At 35.1% G+C, this 18,136-nt stretch overlaps 1 protein-coding gene across 3 annotated transcripts in view; it reads right to left on the reverse strand.

Moving 5' to 3' along the window:
- Positions 1-848: 848 nt before the first annotated feature.
- The window catches only part of LOC121386311 (zinc finger protein 608-like), a 56,323-nt gene continuing 39,035 nt past the window's right edge, over positions 849-18,136 (reverse strand). For all 3 annotated transcript variants that reach the window (XM_041517193.1, XM_041517176.1, XM_041517185.1), the window contains one exon: positions 849-5,557. In XM_041517193.1, coding sequence (XP_041373127.1) covers positions 5,496-5,557 — 62 coding nt within the window. In that variant the 3' untranslated portion in view covers positions 849-5,495. The remainder of the gene's footprint in view (positions 5,558-18,136) is intronic.

Below are 18,136 nucleotides of genomic sequence, written 5' to 3' on the forward strand. Positions count from 1 at the left end.
TCGGTCGGTCCGTGCGCCACGAAGGCCGGTCCCCGAGAGAAGTGCAAGTAGAGTAATTTTGGCTCACCTGAGCCAGCGAATTTATATGGTATGTCTGTCCGTCTGTCTGTCTATTTTAATATATGGTAATTATAATTTAAATAGTTCCCCATAATCTAAGTTATGGGGGATTTTTTACGTCAAGGTCTGTACACACACCATTTTCCTCTGCTCAAAGAAATAGTATATATATACTCAACAACGAAAGTTTAGCTAATGTTAAAAAAACAAACATGGCATAACATTTATAAATTAACTTATTTTTATTAATTAGTATTCACATCTCAAATGTTTACCATTTACCAACAACATAAACTCATCCACCTCTGCCTTAACACAACAAGAGGACCTGGTTTTCTTTTTAAGTTTATTCAACCATGGCAAATTTAGACGTCATAAAAGGTATTTGCTAAACTTTCGTTATATTTTTATTTTTTTTCATTTCCCGGGGGACAGCTCGCCACAGCGTAGACCTCCACCCACGCATGATTCCTGCACTTGTACACCTAGATCACTGGCTTTTCGTAAACAGCTTCTTTCATTCTAAGATAACATAACGAGAGAAACAAAGAAGAGTACACTTGGTATTTTAGACCAAATTTGATTCTCTGCCAGCGTAGTAATGTCTGTATATAATACACAGATGTACTGTGGAAGTGAGTGTGAATACGACGGTTAGTTTGTAACATCATGGATAATTAGTTTTAGTCTTAGTTTTTTGGTTTGTTTTTTCTAATTACTTTTTTTTTCTGATCCCTTTGTTCTTTCCATCCATATAGTAATAAATAATAAACAACAAAAGCATGGAGTCATATTTCGGATATATTTTGTTTTATTTAATATACAAACTTGAACTCAAGCACATTATAGTGATGGGCCCAGAGACCAGGCTAATTAGGACTGAATGAAAAACGAATTCTCGGAGTAAACGAGGACACGAATTATTTACCTGGCAGCCATTTTATTTTATATAAAAACCTGTTGGCATCGTGCAATCAATGTTGGCAAGCAACACAGAAAACCATTCTCACTCAGACCGATTCAAATATTTACACCCCAAACACAATTACACCTCTCTCCCCCGATCTCACACTACACACGTGTGCATAAAAACAACAAACGGACTACAAACAAAACAAATATCATCTCTCTCTTCTTCTTTTTTTCTTCTTTTCTTTTTTCATTATCTCTTAAGTCTTAATTATTTCAGGAGATTAATAATAGATTATGAAATTACTGGCAAGCACTGATTAAGGACGATTATACTGCGAGAATGGCAATATTTAATTAACCGTGAAGCGAACACGCTAGGGAGTTCGACTGGTTCCAAGCTTCAATTTGGCCCAAGGCTTCGATCATTATGTCAGCGGCGTAGTGACCGCTGGCTGCCACCAATTTGCAGCCATTTGTATTTGTATGTGGTGAACTCGAGAATATTGTACGGCTGGTTGTCTTTGACCCCGGGTCTTTGCTTAGATAACACAGAAAGAACTTGTGTCATGACTTTTCCTCTATCCAAGAGAGGACATTCCCAACACTCCCTCTGGTGTCAAACCTTCAGGGTCCCTTATCTCTTATTCTGATGTTCAAACTGAGCAATTGTTTTTCTGAATGTTAACATGAAAGAAACACATGGGGGTCTAATTACTGTTTGTCATTAATTACATGAAATTAATTTTAATTATTAACGTTTTCCAGTGTGAAAAGAACATGTCAGATTTTTAAAGGAGAGTCAGATTTTTAAAGGAGAGAAAGATATTAACTTTACAAAAAAAAAAAAAAAAAAAAAAAAAAAAAAAAATCACTTTGGAGTTGCTGATACTAGCCAAGCTGCCTTAATACAATTATTCTGTGAAAATATTAAAAATAGTAAGTAACTAACTCATTACACTGTACTTGGAATTTTTTTTCACACAAGATTTTTTTTCCCCACACATTTTTTAATCCAATACAATTTTAATAAACTTACTAACCCCCTCCAAATCTACAAGAAGCTACGACTTAATGCTTTATTATTGACCGAGTTTTTATATTCTTTTACAGTGTTACCACTAACGTACTGAAATTTCTACTTAATCTTTAAATTACCCGGTACTATTTTTTGTATTTTCACAGAATGATTATTTCATTCTATAGTACACACTCTTTCATACAGATGCCATTGTTAATATTGTTTATTTATAAAATAAACCTGTAAAAGTGTCTCAAAAACAGTAAAATTATGACTGCTGTGTCCATTTCCTTATGGTTAGCTTTTTATTAAGAAAAAAAAGAGAAAAGAACTGCACAACAGAATTCCTCTCTCTGCTATTAAATACATGATCAAGCTACATATCATCATATTCACAAAATCACTCGGCTAAACAAATTATAATTATTGTCACGTATTCAAAACTATTTCTCTTCTGATACCACACTATAAACATACTTGTTTCACTCTGCTAAATAAAAAAGCTATTTGTAACAAGACATTTGAGAAGAATTTTCTTCATTTGTAACGAGACTTTTCCAAAAAAAAAGAAAAAGAAAGAAAGAGTTTTTATATTTTTAACAAATATTAACCTTTGTTTGAAAAGTCAACAACCCATATTATTTAGTTTATCCATTCAAAATTACAAAAGAAAAAAACGTTTAAAATATCTGTTTTAAAATGTTTAAAAAACAGAGTTAAAAGAAACTACTGTAATTTCCTGTATATTGCCTGTTAAACCAGAATCTAAGCATGCAGATAGCTATAATTATTTTTTAGAATTATTTTTAAAAAAATCAAATAGCCCGTTCCGGTAGATAGTCTGCATATAATTTGCAAGAAACACAATTGGTCATGTGACTGCCATTAATGTTGATTGTATCCCTGTATATCGTGATAAACCAATTTCTGAATTGTTTTTATTGTAATTTCCTCCTAAAATATTCAAATACTGGTGTTTTTTAAATAAATATAGCTGTATCATTATTTACTTGATTTTGTTATATAATAGTTATCCTAAAACAAAAGTTACTTTGATTTGTTTAACAACACCACTAAAGCACATTGATTTCTTAATCATCGGCTATTGGATGTCAAACGTGGTAATTCTGACATAGTCTTAGAGAGAAAACCTGCTACCCTTTTTCATTAGTAGCAAGGGATGTTTGATATACATTATCCCACAGCCAGGATAGTACATACAACAGCCTTTGATATAACAGTCATGGTGCACTGGCTGGAACGAGAAATATTCCAATGGGCTTGTCTAAAACAAGTGTTTCATACAGCCCACATGTTTGTTTTTTCAGTCCTGAGAAACATAAACGGTCACATATCCCATACTGTCAAGATAGTCTGCTGTGGGTATTTTTAGCAGTTTTAAAATGTATGGCCTGCGGGCAATATGCAGGAAATTATGGCATGTATTTGGTTTAAAAAAAATTAAATCTCAGATTATGAAAACATAAATGAAATATGGTTCTCATCTCTGCCCTGCAGCATAATGAAAAATGGATGAACATGTGAAGTTTAAAAAAAGAAAGAAAAAAAGACTAACATTTAAAAGTACAAAAAAAACGTTAAGACTGTTAACCTTTTATCTTAGCAATTGACAATGCCATTTCAGATTAGAAATGTGCCTTTCGCCTAGCTTGAGAAAACCCTACATTACCGTTCACTAATTATTATTTCTCATTTATTGCATTCGTAACTGCCTACCCCCCTCCTCCCCCACCCGACTATATTCAGCTATGTATGGCCCTGATAATTTGAATGCGTGTTTTTTTTCTCCCTTCAGGCTGATAACACTTGTAGCAAGCTAATACATGATATTAGTTTGTGAGTCTGTGAACATTCCACACAAAATTGGCACAGATTTGTAGGTTTTTTTTTATCATCTACTGTTAACTAGAATGGAATTACAGTCGGCAAGCTTGCTCTGCAAAGATGGCCGATTTGCCTAAAGCCTTGCTTCCAGGCAATCAAGTCTTTGGAAGCTTTCCTCAGTAATAACTTGAAAGAAAAAAAACCCCGAGGTTTCCGCATCAGGAATATAAATTATTCACAGGCTGTCAGTTTATGTTCTCAGTGTGGTTTTTCTTCATTTTTTTTCCGTCCGTGTTCTTTTCCCATAAGACTTTTCAAATATGTTGCCAAGTCATTTAAGTATTTCAGCTGTTATACAACTATGTAGTCTGTCAGTGTTTTCTAACCTCCAAAATATCCAAGTTTTGTTTTTAAAAATAAAACAGTAAAAATTCCAAGCTTTTATAATCTCCAAATATTTGTAGTTGCTTTTCTTTTTTCTTCAAATTTTATTTCTTTTCTTCGATACATTTATATAATTATTGATGTAGTATTCCAGTGTTTCCTTACCCCTAAACCCCATATTAAAAAAAAAAATCAAAAAAAATCTAAGCTTTAAATCTCTCTCTCTTTTTTTTTTTTCTTGTTTGTTTGTTGGATAGTTTGTTTTTTTAATTTATTTGTTTTGTTTGCTAAATAGAATTAATGAAGTCTTAATATTAAAAAAAAAAAACAAAAACCCCCCATAATAAATGAATTTTGTTGTTGTTGTTGATACAGCTGAATAAAACAGCTTCTGCTAAATGTCCAACAATAACACACTGCCACACTGGTAAATTATGAAAATGCTCCACTATTATGAAGTCACGTTATGCTGACTGCTAGTTCTGTATACCAGTCTATCATACACTAATTTCTCATAAACTTGTACAAACTAAGCACAATGACATTATACTAATAAAAAAAAAAAAAATGTCATGCTGTTTAAATAATATTTGCACCAAACACAGACCATTACTACTGGACATATATAACTTTTTTTATTTACAAACACAAACACTTAAACGTGTCTGTTTACTTACAGTCACTGCTGCCACACGAGTTCAATATCAGCAGAAAACAACAGATGAATCACAGATAAGATATAGATAGTAGTACAATATTAATGCCCCAATCTGAAAAGATGTAGCACTGTCAAAACACATCTCTTCACGGATGAGCGATTTGCTCATTCTGATCATAATGTTTTGTTTTTTTATCTTTAATTCAGCAATAAATCAGGAACTGCTTTAAAATATATAAAATCTTGAGGTCACATTTTGCAAGATAATAATCACAATAAGCATGATACTACTTTCCAATTTAAAAAAAAAAAAAAATCCCAATCTGGCCTCGGAATATGTTATTGTCACACATTCTATAATTTGCTGCCACACAATTTGTTTTTGTTTTTAATGTATTGAACACAATATCCAAATAATCCAGGATCTTGTATTTATGCAATCCAGAATTTATACAACTTAAAATGTAAAGCTGGAAGAAAACATTCTGTACACCGAATCCACAGGGAATAAAACACATTATTGTCAGGGTAAAATCCAAGTAATTGTTAATACTTTGTGAAACAGATAATCCAGGAATAATCCTTCTATGGGCAGGGATAATCTGCTTGACGAATCCTCTACTTGTTGTATGTATGAGGCAGTGCGGAGGAGGGCGAGGCATGTGGTGGAATCAGTGGTGCTGAAAAATAAGAAACAAAATATTAATGTTAAAATTTTACATTGGAAATATGGGGCTGAAATTATTTATTGCGTTGTAATTTGCCTAACTCTCAATGAGTGAGCTCAGATCAACAATGGGTTATACAATCAGAATCGAGTTGTAATGGTGTTCAGACTAGTAACTCAGTGGTCGTAGAAGTTGTGATGGCAGAAAGTTGGCCACTTTTCTGCTGGCAGTTGGTAGTCTGAACCTAGCTTAAGGCAAAAATAGGCTGTGTAAATCCAGCCCAAAACAATCTGTTGCTTAAAATTGTACATGAAAATGTTAATAAAGTCTAATTTGGTCAATTCAGACATCGTTACCGGTAAATAATTATGTATGTTCATACAACACATTTTGATAAGAGAATAGTAGTTATTGTTGTACATCATTGGTTGGCTCATTCAATGTACTAGTTTCCCCAAAAATAATACTATATAACAAAGACAACATCATCATCCAAAATTGACTCCCAATATTAATTTTATTCATGTGACTGTCAAAATCCATTATTCAATCTTTATTTCATCACTCAAAATTAATAGCACTTCTCTAGTTGTTGTAAAATGTTGTTGTTAATTTTCTTTAAAGGCAACAGAATTTATGTTGTATCAAGATAGTTAATGTTATCAGTTGACAGTGACAAACACAAAAGTTTATTAAAGCTGTAGTGTTTGTAGTAATACGTTTGTATTTAATGTTGTAGAAAGGAAGTGTCAGACCGCAGCTTTAAACCTTTGTTATTAGAGTTTTTTAATAATAGGGAAACATTTTTTTTAATGACTAGTGTAAACAAATTCCAATTAAACTAGCATCATACACTCTCACACGCACACATACACAGCACAAACACACAGTACAAGTACAAACACAGCACACACACGTACAAACACAGAGCACACACACATAGACACAGCACACACACACACACACACACACACACACACACACACACACACACACACACACACACACATACAACAGCACACACACACACATTTACAAACTCAGCAGAAACACACACACACACACACACACAAAACCATGCACCCAAACACTGAAAGGGTTAATTGGTACTTCAATCCAGCTATCGATTCACACACCCAACCAAACATTTCAATGAAATCTGAACAAAACAAAAACAAAAAGGAGAAAAAAAACCCAGAATTACACTGTTGATAAAAGCAATTATGTTTGGCGTTCAAGTTTGATCCTTTGGCCCTGCACTCAAGTGCAGTGCAGCACATTCGACATGGACTTTTCAAACTGACTGCATGTTTAATCAGGGAAATTGGCTCAGAAAGAACACAGCTTTCTTCTGGCCTGTGGCAAGTCACTTCAAAGACAGATATATCCTTTCTGGGTCTGCTTTCTCACAAACAGGCCCAGTCTTCCTGCTGTCAGAGGTATTTGTATAAATCACAGACATCGCCACAGGCCACTGCATCCAACTGGAGGCTCAGCCAAGGTTGCAGTAAATAATATCTAAGTTTTTGTTGGGTTTGGAAAATAGTATTTGAAGTAGAGTGGGAGTGGTGCATACGGCAGAAAAATTAAAGCTATGGTCATTTCAGAATATGGGGGGGGGGGGGGTTGATATATATAAAAAAATATAGAGATTATGAAAGGTTTGGAATAAAATGTTTAGGGATATAGTTTTCTTTTGTTTTTTGGGTGGCTTTTTGGTTTGTTTTTATTGTGCTTTTTTCTTGGGTTTTTTGCTCTTTTTTTGGGGGGGGGGGGGGGGAGAGGGTGGTGGATTGGGAGATTCTTGTTTGGTTCTTCATGCTATTTTTAAACAAAAATGCTTTCAGAGCTTTAGTATATATATTTTTTTTAGGTTTTTTTAAATATTCTTTTATTCTCATCTTTTAGAGTTTTACCAAGTTAAATAATACGAATATGAATCCATTGACACAATATTTACATTATGTTACTATTCTAAATTTATTTCAGTTTTCAAATTTTAAAATATGTGAGAAGGTTCCCTATTTAAAAAGCTAAGATGTCAATTAAAAATTTTGTAAATAAATTTTAAATAAATAACAGATATTTTTACATCTTTTTTATGTGTACCACCATTACATTTTTTAGCCATATTTGTATTGATAAACAGGTAAGAAACAGACACACTAATATAAAGCACAAATTAGGTCTGTAACAAAATGACACCACTAGAGCATATTGATTTAATAATCATCGGCTATTGGATGTTAGACATTTGGTAATTTTGACATTTAGTCTTAGAGAGGAAACCCGCTACATTTTTCCATTAGCAGCAAGGTTTTTTTTATATGCACCATCCCACAGACAGGATAGCACACACCACAGTCTTTGAAATACCAGTCATTGTGCACTGGCTGGAACGAGAAATAGCCCCACCAATGGGGATCGATCCTAAACCAACCGTGCATCAATCGAGCGCTTTTACCACTGGTCTACGTCCCATCCCTAGATCTATAAAAAGACACAAGGAAAAACTGACGGATTGGAATTTTAACCACATGAGATCACTGAACCATGGAAGATAGAGAAGAAAAAACCCTCACCAAGGCATAAAATTAACTTTGTTTTCATTAACCATCATATTCAGCTTCATTTACCAGCCAGCACCAGATGTTCATTCATAGATATACATAATTGAAAAAACAGGCTGGCCTTTTTTTTTTATCATTGACATAAATCTTCAAACAGCTGTTGTTGGCACGGTTGGGAGTAGATATACATTTCAAATATACATTACAGTTCCAGTTATTACTATATTATTTGCCACAGATTTTTGTAAAAATGTGCACACTACATAATTATACTAATTATATGACATATAAGAAGATTTAAATACAGACTCACATTGATAATTCATGTAAATAATACATTTTTGGACTCAAAAAAAACCTACGGGACATTTTCAAAATTTAATAGCACCACAAACAACCCCGCCCGCTACTGACCCTGGTCGGGCTGCTTGTGCTCTCTTGCATGTGACAAGCATGGGCAGGATTTAGCTCAGTCGGTTGAGTGCTCGCCTAAGGTGCTGCACGTCACAGGATCAAACCACCTCGATGGATCAATTCAACTGACTAGGTTTCTTCCTCGTTCCAACCAGTGCACCACAACTGGTCAAAGGCCATGGCATGTACTTTCCTGTATGTGGCAAAGTGCATATAAAAAGATCCCTTGCTGCATTAGGAAAAATGTGGTAGGTTTCTTCTGATGACTACAAGTAATAAATTACCAAATGTTTGACATTCAATAACCGGTAATTAATTAATCCATGTGCTCTAGTGGTGTCGTTAAACAAAAACTAGATACTGAACAAAAACATCCCTGCTATGACACATAATATAATGCTGGTTATTACAAAGCATTAATTATATCATTTAAAGAAAATTAAAGTAACTAGTTGGTTCAATCTCTCTTAAAACTGTGGTGTGGGGAGTAGAGGGAGAGTGGGAGTGATTACTTCCATTTCCTGGTGAAGACTGCTTAAAAAAGATCATTTGCTGCTAATTATGGTGGCGTGTTTTCTCTTTCATTACCTGTTTGGTCCTTAACCATACTTCTGACACCATATGATCGTAATTAAAATACGTTGAGTGCTTCGTTAAATAAAACATTCCCGACTTTCCTTCCTGATTCCACACGTGGAATGTTAAATATGCAATAACCGTTTTATCTTTTTAAGCAAGTAACTGAATTAGGTAACACACACACATACCGATTATTGTCATTTGATATACTCTAGGTGCTTACATCCTTTAAAAAACTAAATCTGTTATTGACAAGTATCAGAATTCATTAGTCTTTTTATCTTTTTAAGCACATAACTGAATTAGGTAAAACACATAATATACTGATAATAATCATCACTTGATATCATCCAGGTGCATTTTAACATTTTTTTTTTCTTTCAAAATCTGTTATTTTCAAGTATCAGAATTCATTAGTCTTTTATCTTTTTAATCACATAACTGAATTAGGTAAAACACATAATACCGATAATTATCACTTGATATGCTGAGCTCTAGGTGCATTTTAACATCTTTTTTCCCCCCTAAATCTGTTATTTTCAAGTATCCGAATTCATTAGTTTCCACCTTGTTTATTACTCAGAGTTACACCATGTTATCGGAGGCACACAGCAGGAAATCTCATCTTGTGATAAAATCTGTCATGTTCAAGCAAACTGTGCCTGGCCTACAGGGTCAACATATGTTCCAGCAGCCATCGGCAAGAATCTCTGGGGCCTGGCATTCTAATAAACACGATCAGAATACATTTCCTTACAGCCCGCAGTGTAGAGAGATCAGTTACGAAAACACATGTCAAAAGGAAACTGTTTATGGAAGGTGGAATATTTCGTAGAGAAAGTAGTATTTGAGAAAAGGAAAAGAAAAAACCCAAACAAAAACACTGACCATTTCAAGTATATTTGTAGGTTTTGTATACTTTGTAAGTGCTACTTGTTCAAGTGTATTTGTAGGGTTGTGTACTTTGTACAATATATACATGACAGTTTCTGTCTACTTGATGATAAAATAACTTTGTATACACAGGTCATTATGAATATTAAAAAATATATACGTAACTAACAAACAACCCATGTACAATTTTCAATATACTGGGTTTATAATGGTATTTTTATTGTGTTTTTGTTTGTTTGTTTGTTTGTTGTTGTTTTGTTTTTTTGGTGTTTTTGGGGGGGGAGGGGGGTTTTATGTTTGTTTTAAAAACACTCGCCAATTAACTTAAAAAGATAAAAAATAAAACTTTATTGCATATAAACATTCCACATGGAACTCTATGCAAAACATGTTACATGTTATGATAACATATTTTGCACAACACTTCTTATTGAAATTAGTAAAATAATCACAACAGAGTCTTCAGGGGTTGGGGGAGGGGTCTTAAATTATTTTTTTTAAATTTTGTTGTGGTATTGTTTTGGTTTTGGTTTGTTTTTTGTTACAGAATGCAAGGCAGAATTATACTAGCTCTGGCCATTGTTTTGTTTAACAACACTACTAGAGCACAGTGATTAATCAATCATCAGCTATTGGATGTCAAACATTTGGTAATTTTGACATGTATTCATCAGAGAAAACCTTCTGCATTTTTCCATTAGCAGCAAGGGTTCTTTTATATGCACTTTTCCACAGACAGGAAAGCACATACCACGGCCTTTGACCAGCTGTGGTGCACTGGTTGCAACTCTGGCCATTGCTTATTGAATAACTCCTAATCCAATGTCCATCGTTAACAAGAGTTAGTTAATAATTTAACACTTGTTCTGTTATCAGGGGAATGGCCGCAGCTATAATCAATATGCTATTGTCCACACAACTGGCACTACAAGGTCACTGCCGTTACAAACAATATTATCAGATGATATAAATGACATTTCTCAAATTTCACCACTTTTAATTTCTTTGATGGTAAAGTTTCACTGGTGTTGAAACAACAAAGGTAATGGATGCCTCAAATGAGTTTAAATTGGAAATCTGATCTGCAATTCAGTTCTACCAATACTGCAATCAAAACCATTAAAAATATCAAATAGACATTTTTTAAGAGATATGTGTCCACTAGTTCTATATTGTTCAGGCATTAGTAGGCATTAGTTGCTGGAATACTAAGAGAGAAAGAAAGAACAACAAAAAACCCATCTGGTATGTAATGTGAATCATTCTTAATCCAAACAGTAATTTATTGTTGATGTAACAAACCAGTGAAGGGTAATGAATTGTGGACTGTTTTATTGAGTGGAAAGGAAAAGAAAGGAATGTTTGAGTACACCCCAGCACATTATTTAACCATGATGCAGTCTTGTAAATGAAAGTATAGAACTCACAACTGGAAAATACTAGTAAAGGAAATGATTTATGACACCATAGCATATTTTAAAAACTTGTGACACAGTCTTGTAAATGATAGAACAGAATTGGCAACTGATTGATAGAGTGGAAAGAAAACAGATGTTTAATGACACCCCAGCACATTGTTTAATGAGCAATTACCTGTAGTCATTTTGACATTAGGTTTAGACAACAAGAACAATCTTCACAAAGGAATGAACTTTTTTTTATCACAAAGCTAGGAGGCACAACATACTTTAGCTTAATATAAAATATGTAAAAAAAAAGTCCAACATTTCATTAAAAAGAACACCTTTAAACGTCCTCAGGGAAATGAAATAAAGTGTAATGAGACCTAAAAACAGACTAACACCAGATGTGTTAGATGAACAGAGTGCAATGAGACTATTTAGCCTTTAATATACGATTAGAAATATATACATATACATGTATTCTATTTCTGGTTTTATCTGAAGTGTGTGGTCGAACCTGTAACCTATGATACCTCAAGGCAAAGCCTCTATTCTTCTTTTGGCCGACGTGACGAAACAAACCTAGCGGAACCACCGCCACAAATGGCAACACGTTTTTCAAACACAGTACAAACTTGCATGTTGTTGGCGCCGTTAAAAGCACTGAATACAATTACGAACATTAGCGCTTTTTCGTCTTCGTCTAATTCAGCCGGCGTGTTAATTGTGTCGAGTACTGCGGGGCTGGTGGTGTTCACTGGACCCCGGTGAATGGGATAATTTAACTCCCACCAAGCACTTGATCCAGTCATTTCACGCCTCACCGACCACAGTAAAGTGAACGCGCGGAGTCTTAAACCCTATTAACCCAAGCCTGTTTTGAAAAACCTGTGGCGCTAAATCAGAACGGGAGAAAATTAACATTGTAGTCATAACAATGGGCGAAGGGATTGTTTTACAGCTTCTCTCCCCACCCACCCCACCCTTTCCAAGTCTATAATTTATGTTCTACATTTGGAAAAGAGTGTTACTGATAAAAGCAGGTGGCAGATAAAGTCCTGGACAGACAGTCCAGATAGCTGAAGTGTGTGCTCAGGACAGCGTTCTTGAAACTTAATAACAAAATGAGCATAAAACAAACAAACAAAGTGAAATTTGGGGATGGGAAGAACTCGTCATGGGCAGAAAACATGGAGGTTGTGTCCATAACCCACAAAAACCACAACTTGGTGTTTATTGCAACAACACAGCATTGCATACTAAAATCTTTTTGCATGTGCATTACCTGCACTGATTTCCCTATAAAAGCAAACATCCCCCCCCCCCCCCCGTTTTTTTTCTTTCTCCAATTTACTACAATAAGTAATGTGAAAAAAAATCCTTTTTTATTACCAACCCCCCCCCCCCCCCCCCCCCCCCAAGCTGTGATGGTTTTTTTCAAATGCATCTTTCCATTTCTTTTTCCCCGATTTGAACACTCTTCTTTCATTTACAATTTATTTTTGTTACCAGTTATCTCATTTGTCCACATGCTTAATATATTCGATCTGAAATTTCTATAGAAAATATCAGTGAAATACCCATTGTGTTATTTAAAAGATTATAAACTCAAACACTTTATTACATATAAACATTCCACATACAGAACTGGATGCATAGGCATACCGGCTTCCATTCTTGTAAGGGGGGGGGGGGGGGGGGGGGGGGGGGGGGTACAGGCTGGTTTATGCCCAAAACTGGATAAAAACATTTATTCATATTTGCATTACTACCAAACAGCAATATAGGGATGCAAAGGAGTCTCTAAGTATTTTTACATGGATTACAACTGATTTTGAGGGTAGAATGATGGAAATACATAGTAAAAACCTCTCAGGTTAGCACATTGTGCCCAAATATATCTATAATGTTTGCCCTAATTTGAGGTTTTGCTTGTACACTTATGACTGAATGCCCCAATATATATACCTCCACCAGGACTAACCCAACCCACTGCACTTCTTAGGTTCTCTAGGGCTCTTTCTATTCTCTCACTGCCAACTAGCTGACAAAGATAAATATACCTGCTAATGAACTATCACCAGTGTTTGAGGGGAAGAGAAATAGAAAAACGTTCAAGCCAAAATCAACAGCCTGAGATTGGTGTATTGAGGAACTCGCAGGCAAGGTCAATAACATGTTCGGTATGCTGGCACGTTGGGAATCTCTCAGTTAAAAACCTCATCTCCAAGTTCAAAGATGGCAGGCCAGGCCCACATGTGGTGCAGCACCTGTATGGAGGGATGTACATTAGCAGAATACATGTAACCGCCTGCTCCACTTGTTATCACAGTGTAGTGAAACAAATTAACAGATGGGTTGTGTTAATGGGTCATCCCAGTTGCACAGTTGCACGTTTTGTTTTATAAACACCAACACTTAATTTTTATAATCGGATTTTTTTGTGTTTCGTTACTGTTTATTTTACAAATATAAACACTAATTTTTGTTATAAAATTTGAAGACAGAATTTAAATTCAGCTGGATTGATTACAAGATAGATAAGATAAAGATAAGATAAGATAAGATAAAATTTATTTTATTTAAACATTCCACATGGGAACAGAGTGCACAAAATAACACTAAAAAGTTGCAAAAACAATTTTGAATGAAAATATGAAAAACTATTTATATGAAAAACTATTTTTTAGTTTTATTTTATAAACACTAACACTTAATTTTGTAATCCAATTTGGGTTTTTTCGTTACTGTTTATTTTACAAATGTAAACACTAATTTTTGTAATAGAATTTGAAGACTGAATTTAAATTCAGCTGGATTATATAAATAGTTTCTTTTTATTTTACAAACAACAGTAGTAACACATAGTAACATTGTAGGGTTTTTTTTCTGTTTATTTTACATATTTTAATACTAATTTTGTAATAAAACATCAACATTGAATTTGCTTTTCTAAGGGTCAAATTTGATGCAAATGCAACTGATAATTTATAAAGCTTTTTGTCAGTTATTGTTACAAATAATGTGGGGGTTTTCATTAATTTCTTCATACAAACGTTTTATTTTACCATTTGGGTCATTATTAAAATTACGTCTATGTAAACCATTTCCAATGAAAATGTTATTTCCATAAATCGCTGAATTGGAAACTATTAAACCAATTGTCTACTACAACTTTACAATTTTATATCCTATTAAAACAGCCATCACATTTGGCCATCAAAATCCCTTAAAGTATGCACTAACCACTAAAGTGAATAAATCATATGGCGCCATAATCTTCAAATTAACTTAATAAAATTCATTGAAAATTAACGCCTCAAGTAGCCGGAGCACGGAGAATGCGAAATTCAAACAGTTTTGCAAGGAAGCAATTAAAAACACTGGAGCCAGCTCAGGGAAACTAATTTGAATGATAAACTGGCAGTGCACGCCCAGTTATGAGTGTCAACAGCTGGTGTGGGAAAAGGTTAGCGTGCTCGCTCTGTGCTTGCTCCGGCTTTGTCTGTGCAGTCCTACTAAACACTGGCTCTGGGTTGTTTGTATCTGTGAGATGTAAATCAGCTGTTTAAGTCATGGACTGTGACCCCTATCGGCTAATCTAACTTGACATTTGTTGAGAAACAGGTCAGGACTGCACTTGTACAAACCAGTTTTTTAAAGTCAAAGGTCCTTAGTTTTTAAACACTACAGTGTATTTTTTTACTATCAGAGCCGTTTTTCAATAAATTGAAATCAGACATTACTGAGAATTTTTTTCTTCTAATTTTCATTCTTATTCATAGTTACCTAGTACTAGCACAACAACAATGGTATACTACCACCCCCCCCCCCCCCCGAGTCAGAACCTACACTGCAGAATTATCTCCCCTTGCCAGATGTATGACCTACACCCGCACATGGGCAGACCGTAACTCCTCTTTTCAGATTCTGCAGTCCTACATTGCTAAGACTATTACATTTTATTGTTTTTGATTATTCATTTCCAAACATCTGAAGTGTTTCTGGTCATCCTGGTGTTTCTAATACCATGAAATATATTTTCACAATTCTAACAAAAGCAAATACCTCTGATAAGTAATGGTTCCTCGTCAAAGACAATTTGTTTCACTCTGTTGTAAGTTTATTACAATATGTTAAACAGACTTTGTGTTAATTTCCACGGGTTGAAACTAGAGTCTGCGCCTTTTTGTATTCTACAATGCACAGCCATCGGTCTACAGGCTGGTAGGTACTGGGTTCGGATCCCAGTCGAGGCATGGGATGTTTAATCCAGATACCGACTCCAAACCTGAGTGAGTGCTCCGCAAGGCTCAATGGGTAGGTAGAAACCACTTGCACCGACCAGTGATCCATAACTGGTTCAACAAAGGCCATGGTTTGTGCTATCCTGCCTGTGGGAAGCGCAAATAAAAGATCCCTTGCTGCCTGTCGTAAAAGAGTAGCCTATGTGGCGACAGTGGGTTTTCTCTAAAAAACAGTGTTAGAATGACCATATGTTTGACGTCCAATAGCCGATGATAAGATAAAAAATCAACGTGCTCTAGTGGCGTTGTTAAATAAAACAAACTTTTTTTCTACAATGCACTTTACTTAACTCATTGGAAAGTCAGGGGCGGGACATAACCCGATGATAAAGCATTACATTGATGCGCAGTCAGTCTAGGATCAATCCCTGTCGGAGGACCTATTGGGCTATTTCTCACTTCAGCCAGTGCACCACGACTGGTATATCAAAGGCCGTGGTATGTGTTATCCAGTCTGTGGAATGGTGCATATAAAAGATCCCTTGCTCGGGAATGTCCCTTTAATCATTGGAAAGTCAGATGGAAAGGAAGTGTTTAATTTTAAAGTATTTTTATAATAAGTTTATGAAAGTGATTGAAGTCGCAGACCCTAGTTCCAGCCCGTGACAATAGACTCTTAAGTTTGGTTAATCTACAAAAGTGTAACTCATTTTTATTTATAATGTGTTTACTAACAACCATTTTGTATTCTACATTGCACTTTAGTTAAATCAAGTCTTAGATGGGAAACCTGCTATATTTTTCCATTAGTAGCAAGGGATTTCGCACATACCACGACCTTTGATACACCAGACTTGATGCATTGGACGGAATGAAAAATAGCCCAATGGGCCCACTGACAGGGATTAATCTTGGACCAATTGTGCCTCTGGAAAGCACTTTCTCACTGATCTACATCCAACCCTTATTTTGTAATTCATTTTAACAGTTTATCTCTTTTTTTTATATTAATATACCGAGAAAGAAACTCATTGTTGTAAACATATCTGCTGTTTGTTATGCCAGTGAAATACCATTACATATACACAAAGGGCAACTGAAACGTTCTTCACCTAACTAGGAAGAAATGCTGTCTCGATCCAGTCATATTATATATCATTTCCCTCTCTACCATCATTTAAATGTCTTTTCCAGTTAATGCACTTTCTCACTACAGCAAACGTGACATTTTACCACCTAATCAATATCTGACTGGCTAAACCGTGAAGATATAAAAGCATAGCGTTCTCTTTTTTTTTTTTTTGTGAGAGCTGTTAGGAAAACAGGCTATCAACTGTTCATATTGACACATCAAATTCCACTTGAATTGGAATCGGCAATCTTGTGTCTCTGCTTGAACACGAAGGCTGCCGACAAAGTGCTGCATACATTCAAGTTACCCTACAAACAGGATCGTATTTGTTCACCATTAAACGGAAATTGAAATGAACAAGATTTCATCTTTTTGGGGGATTTTTTAAAGTTTTTAAAAAAAATGCTAACAGCAAATGTGCAGAGAAAATGACTTGTGGTAATTAAATGTCATAACACCGATTAGAAATAAAAAACATGGATAATTTGTTGTAACAGTATATGCACTTAAAAGTGGAAAACTCTGCACCATCAACTAAAGCCAGCAGTACTAAACTGCACACCACATAAGCAAAACTCTGCACTGCTAATTAAAAACTGGCAGTACTAAACTGCACACTTCAGAAGTGGAACCCTCTGCACCTCCAGCTAAAAACGAGTCATACTAAACTGCACACTACAGAAATGGAATTCTGCACTTCCAACTAAATCAGCAGTACTAAACTGCACATGACAGACATGGAACTCTGCACTTCCAACTAAACCAGCAGTACTAAACTGCACACCACAGACATGGAACTCTGCACTTCCAACTAAACCAGCAGTAGTAAACTGCACACCACAGACATGGAACTCTGCACTTCCAACTAAACCAGCAGTACCAAACTGCACACTACAGAAATGGAACTCAGCACCCTCCAGCTAAAAGCAGTAGACAGATCGTTTATCACCTTTCTTTTATGTCCTGTACTAATATCTGCCAAGTGGCTTGGTCACGGCATGTGAATAATGGACTGCCAGTTATTCCGCTATCCGATCCCTCAATGGGAAAATGATTCATATAGGTTTTCTTCCTAATGGCATTCCAATTCAGATATTACATACGAAATGGAAGTAATTTACGATGGCTTGATAGTACTGGCGTGGGTATAAGCTGCTGTTTGCCAAATTGCAAATATATCATATTCTCCAAGGAATATATATTTGCTGCCAAAGACTACATTAATAAGCTTTCATTCTGCTGCTGTGAATTTTAAGGTTTTGCTTTGGTTTTTCCTAGTGAACTACAATGCCAAGATCCAATATAAAACAAAGAAAAACAATAATCTAAGAACAGACCCTCCCCCACCCCCA

This window comes from Gigantopelta aegis, chromosome 2 (assembly GCF_016097555.1).
Source record: "Gigantopelta aegis isolate Gae_Host chromosome 2, Gae_host_genome, whole genome shotgun sequence".
Classification (NCBI taxonomy): Eukaryota; Metazoa; Mollusca; class Gastropoda; order Neomphalida; family Peltospiridae; genus Gigantopelta; species Gigantopelta aegis.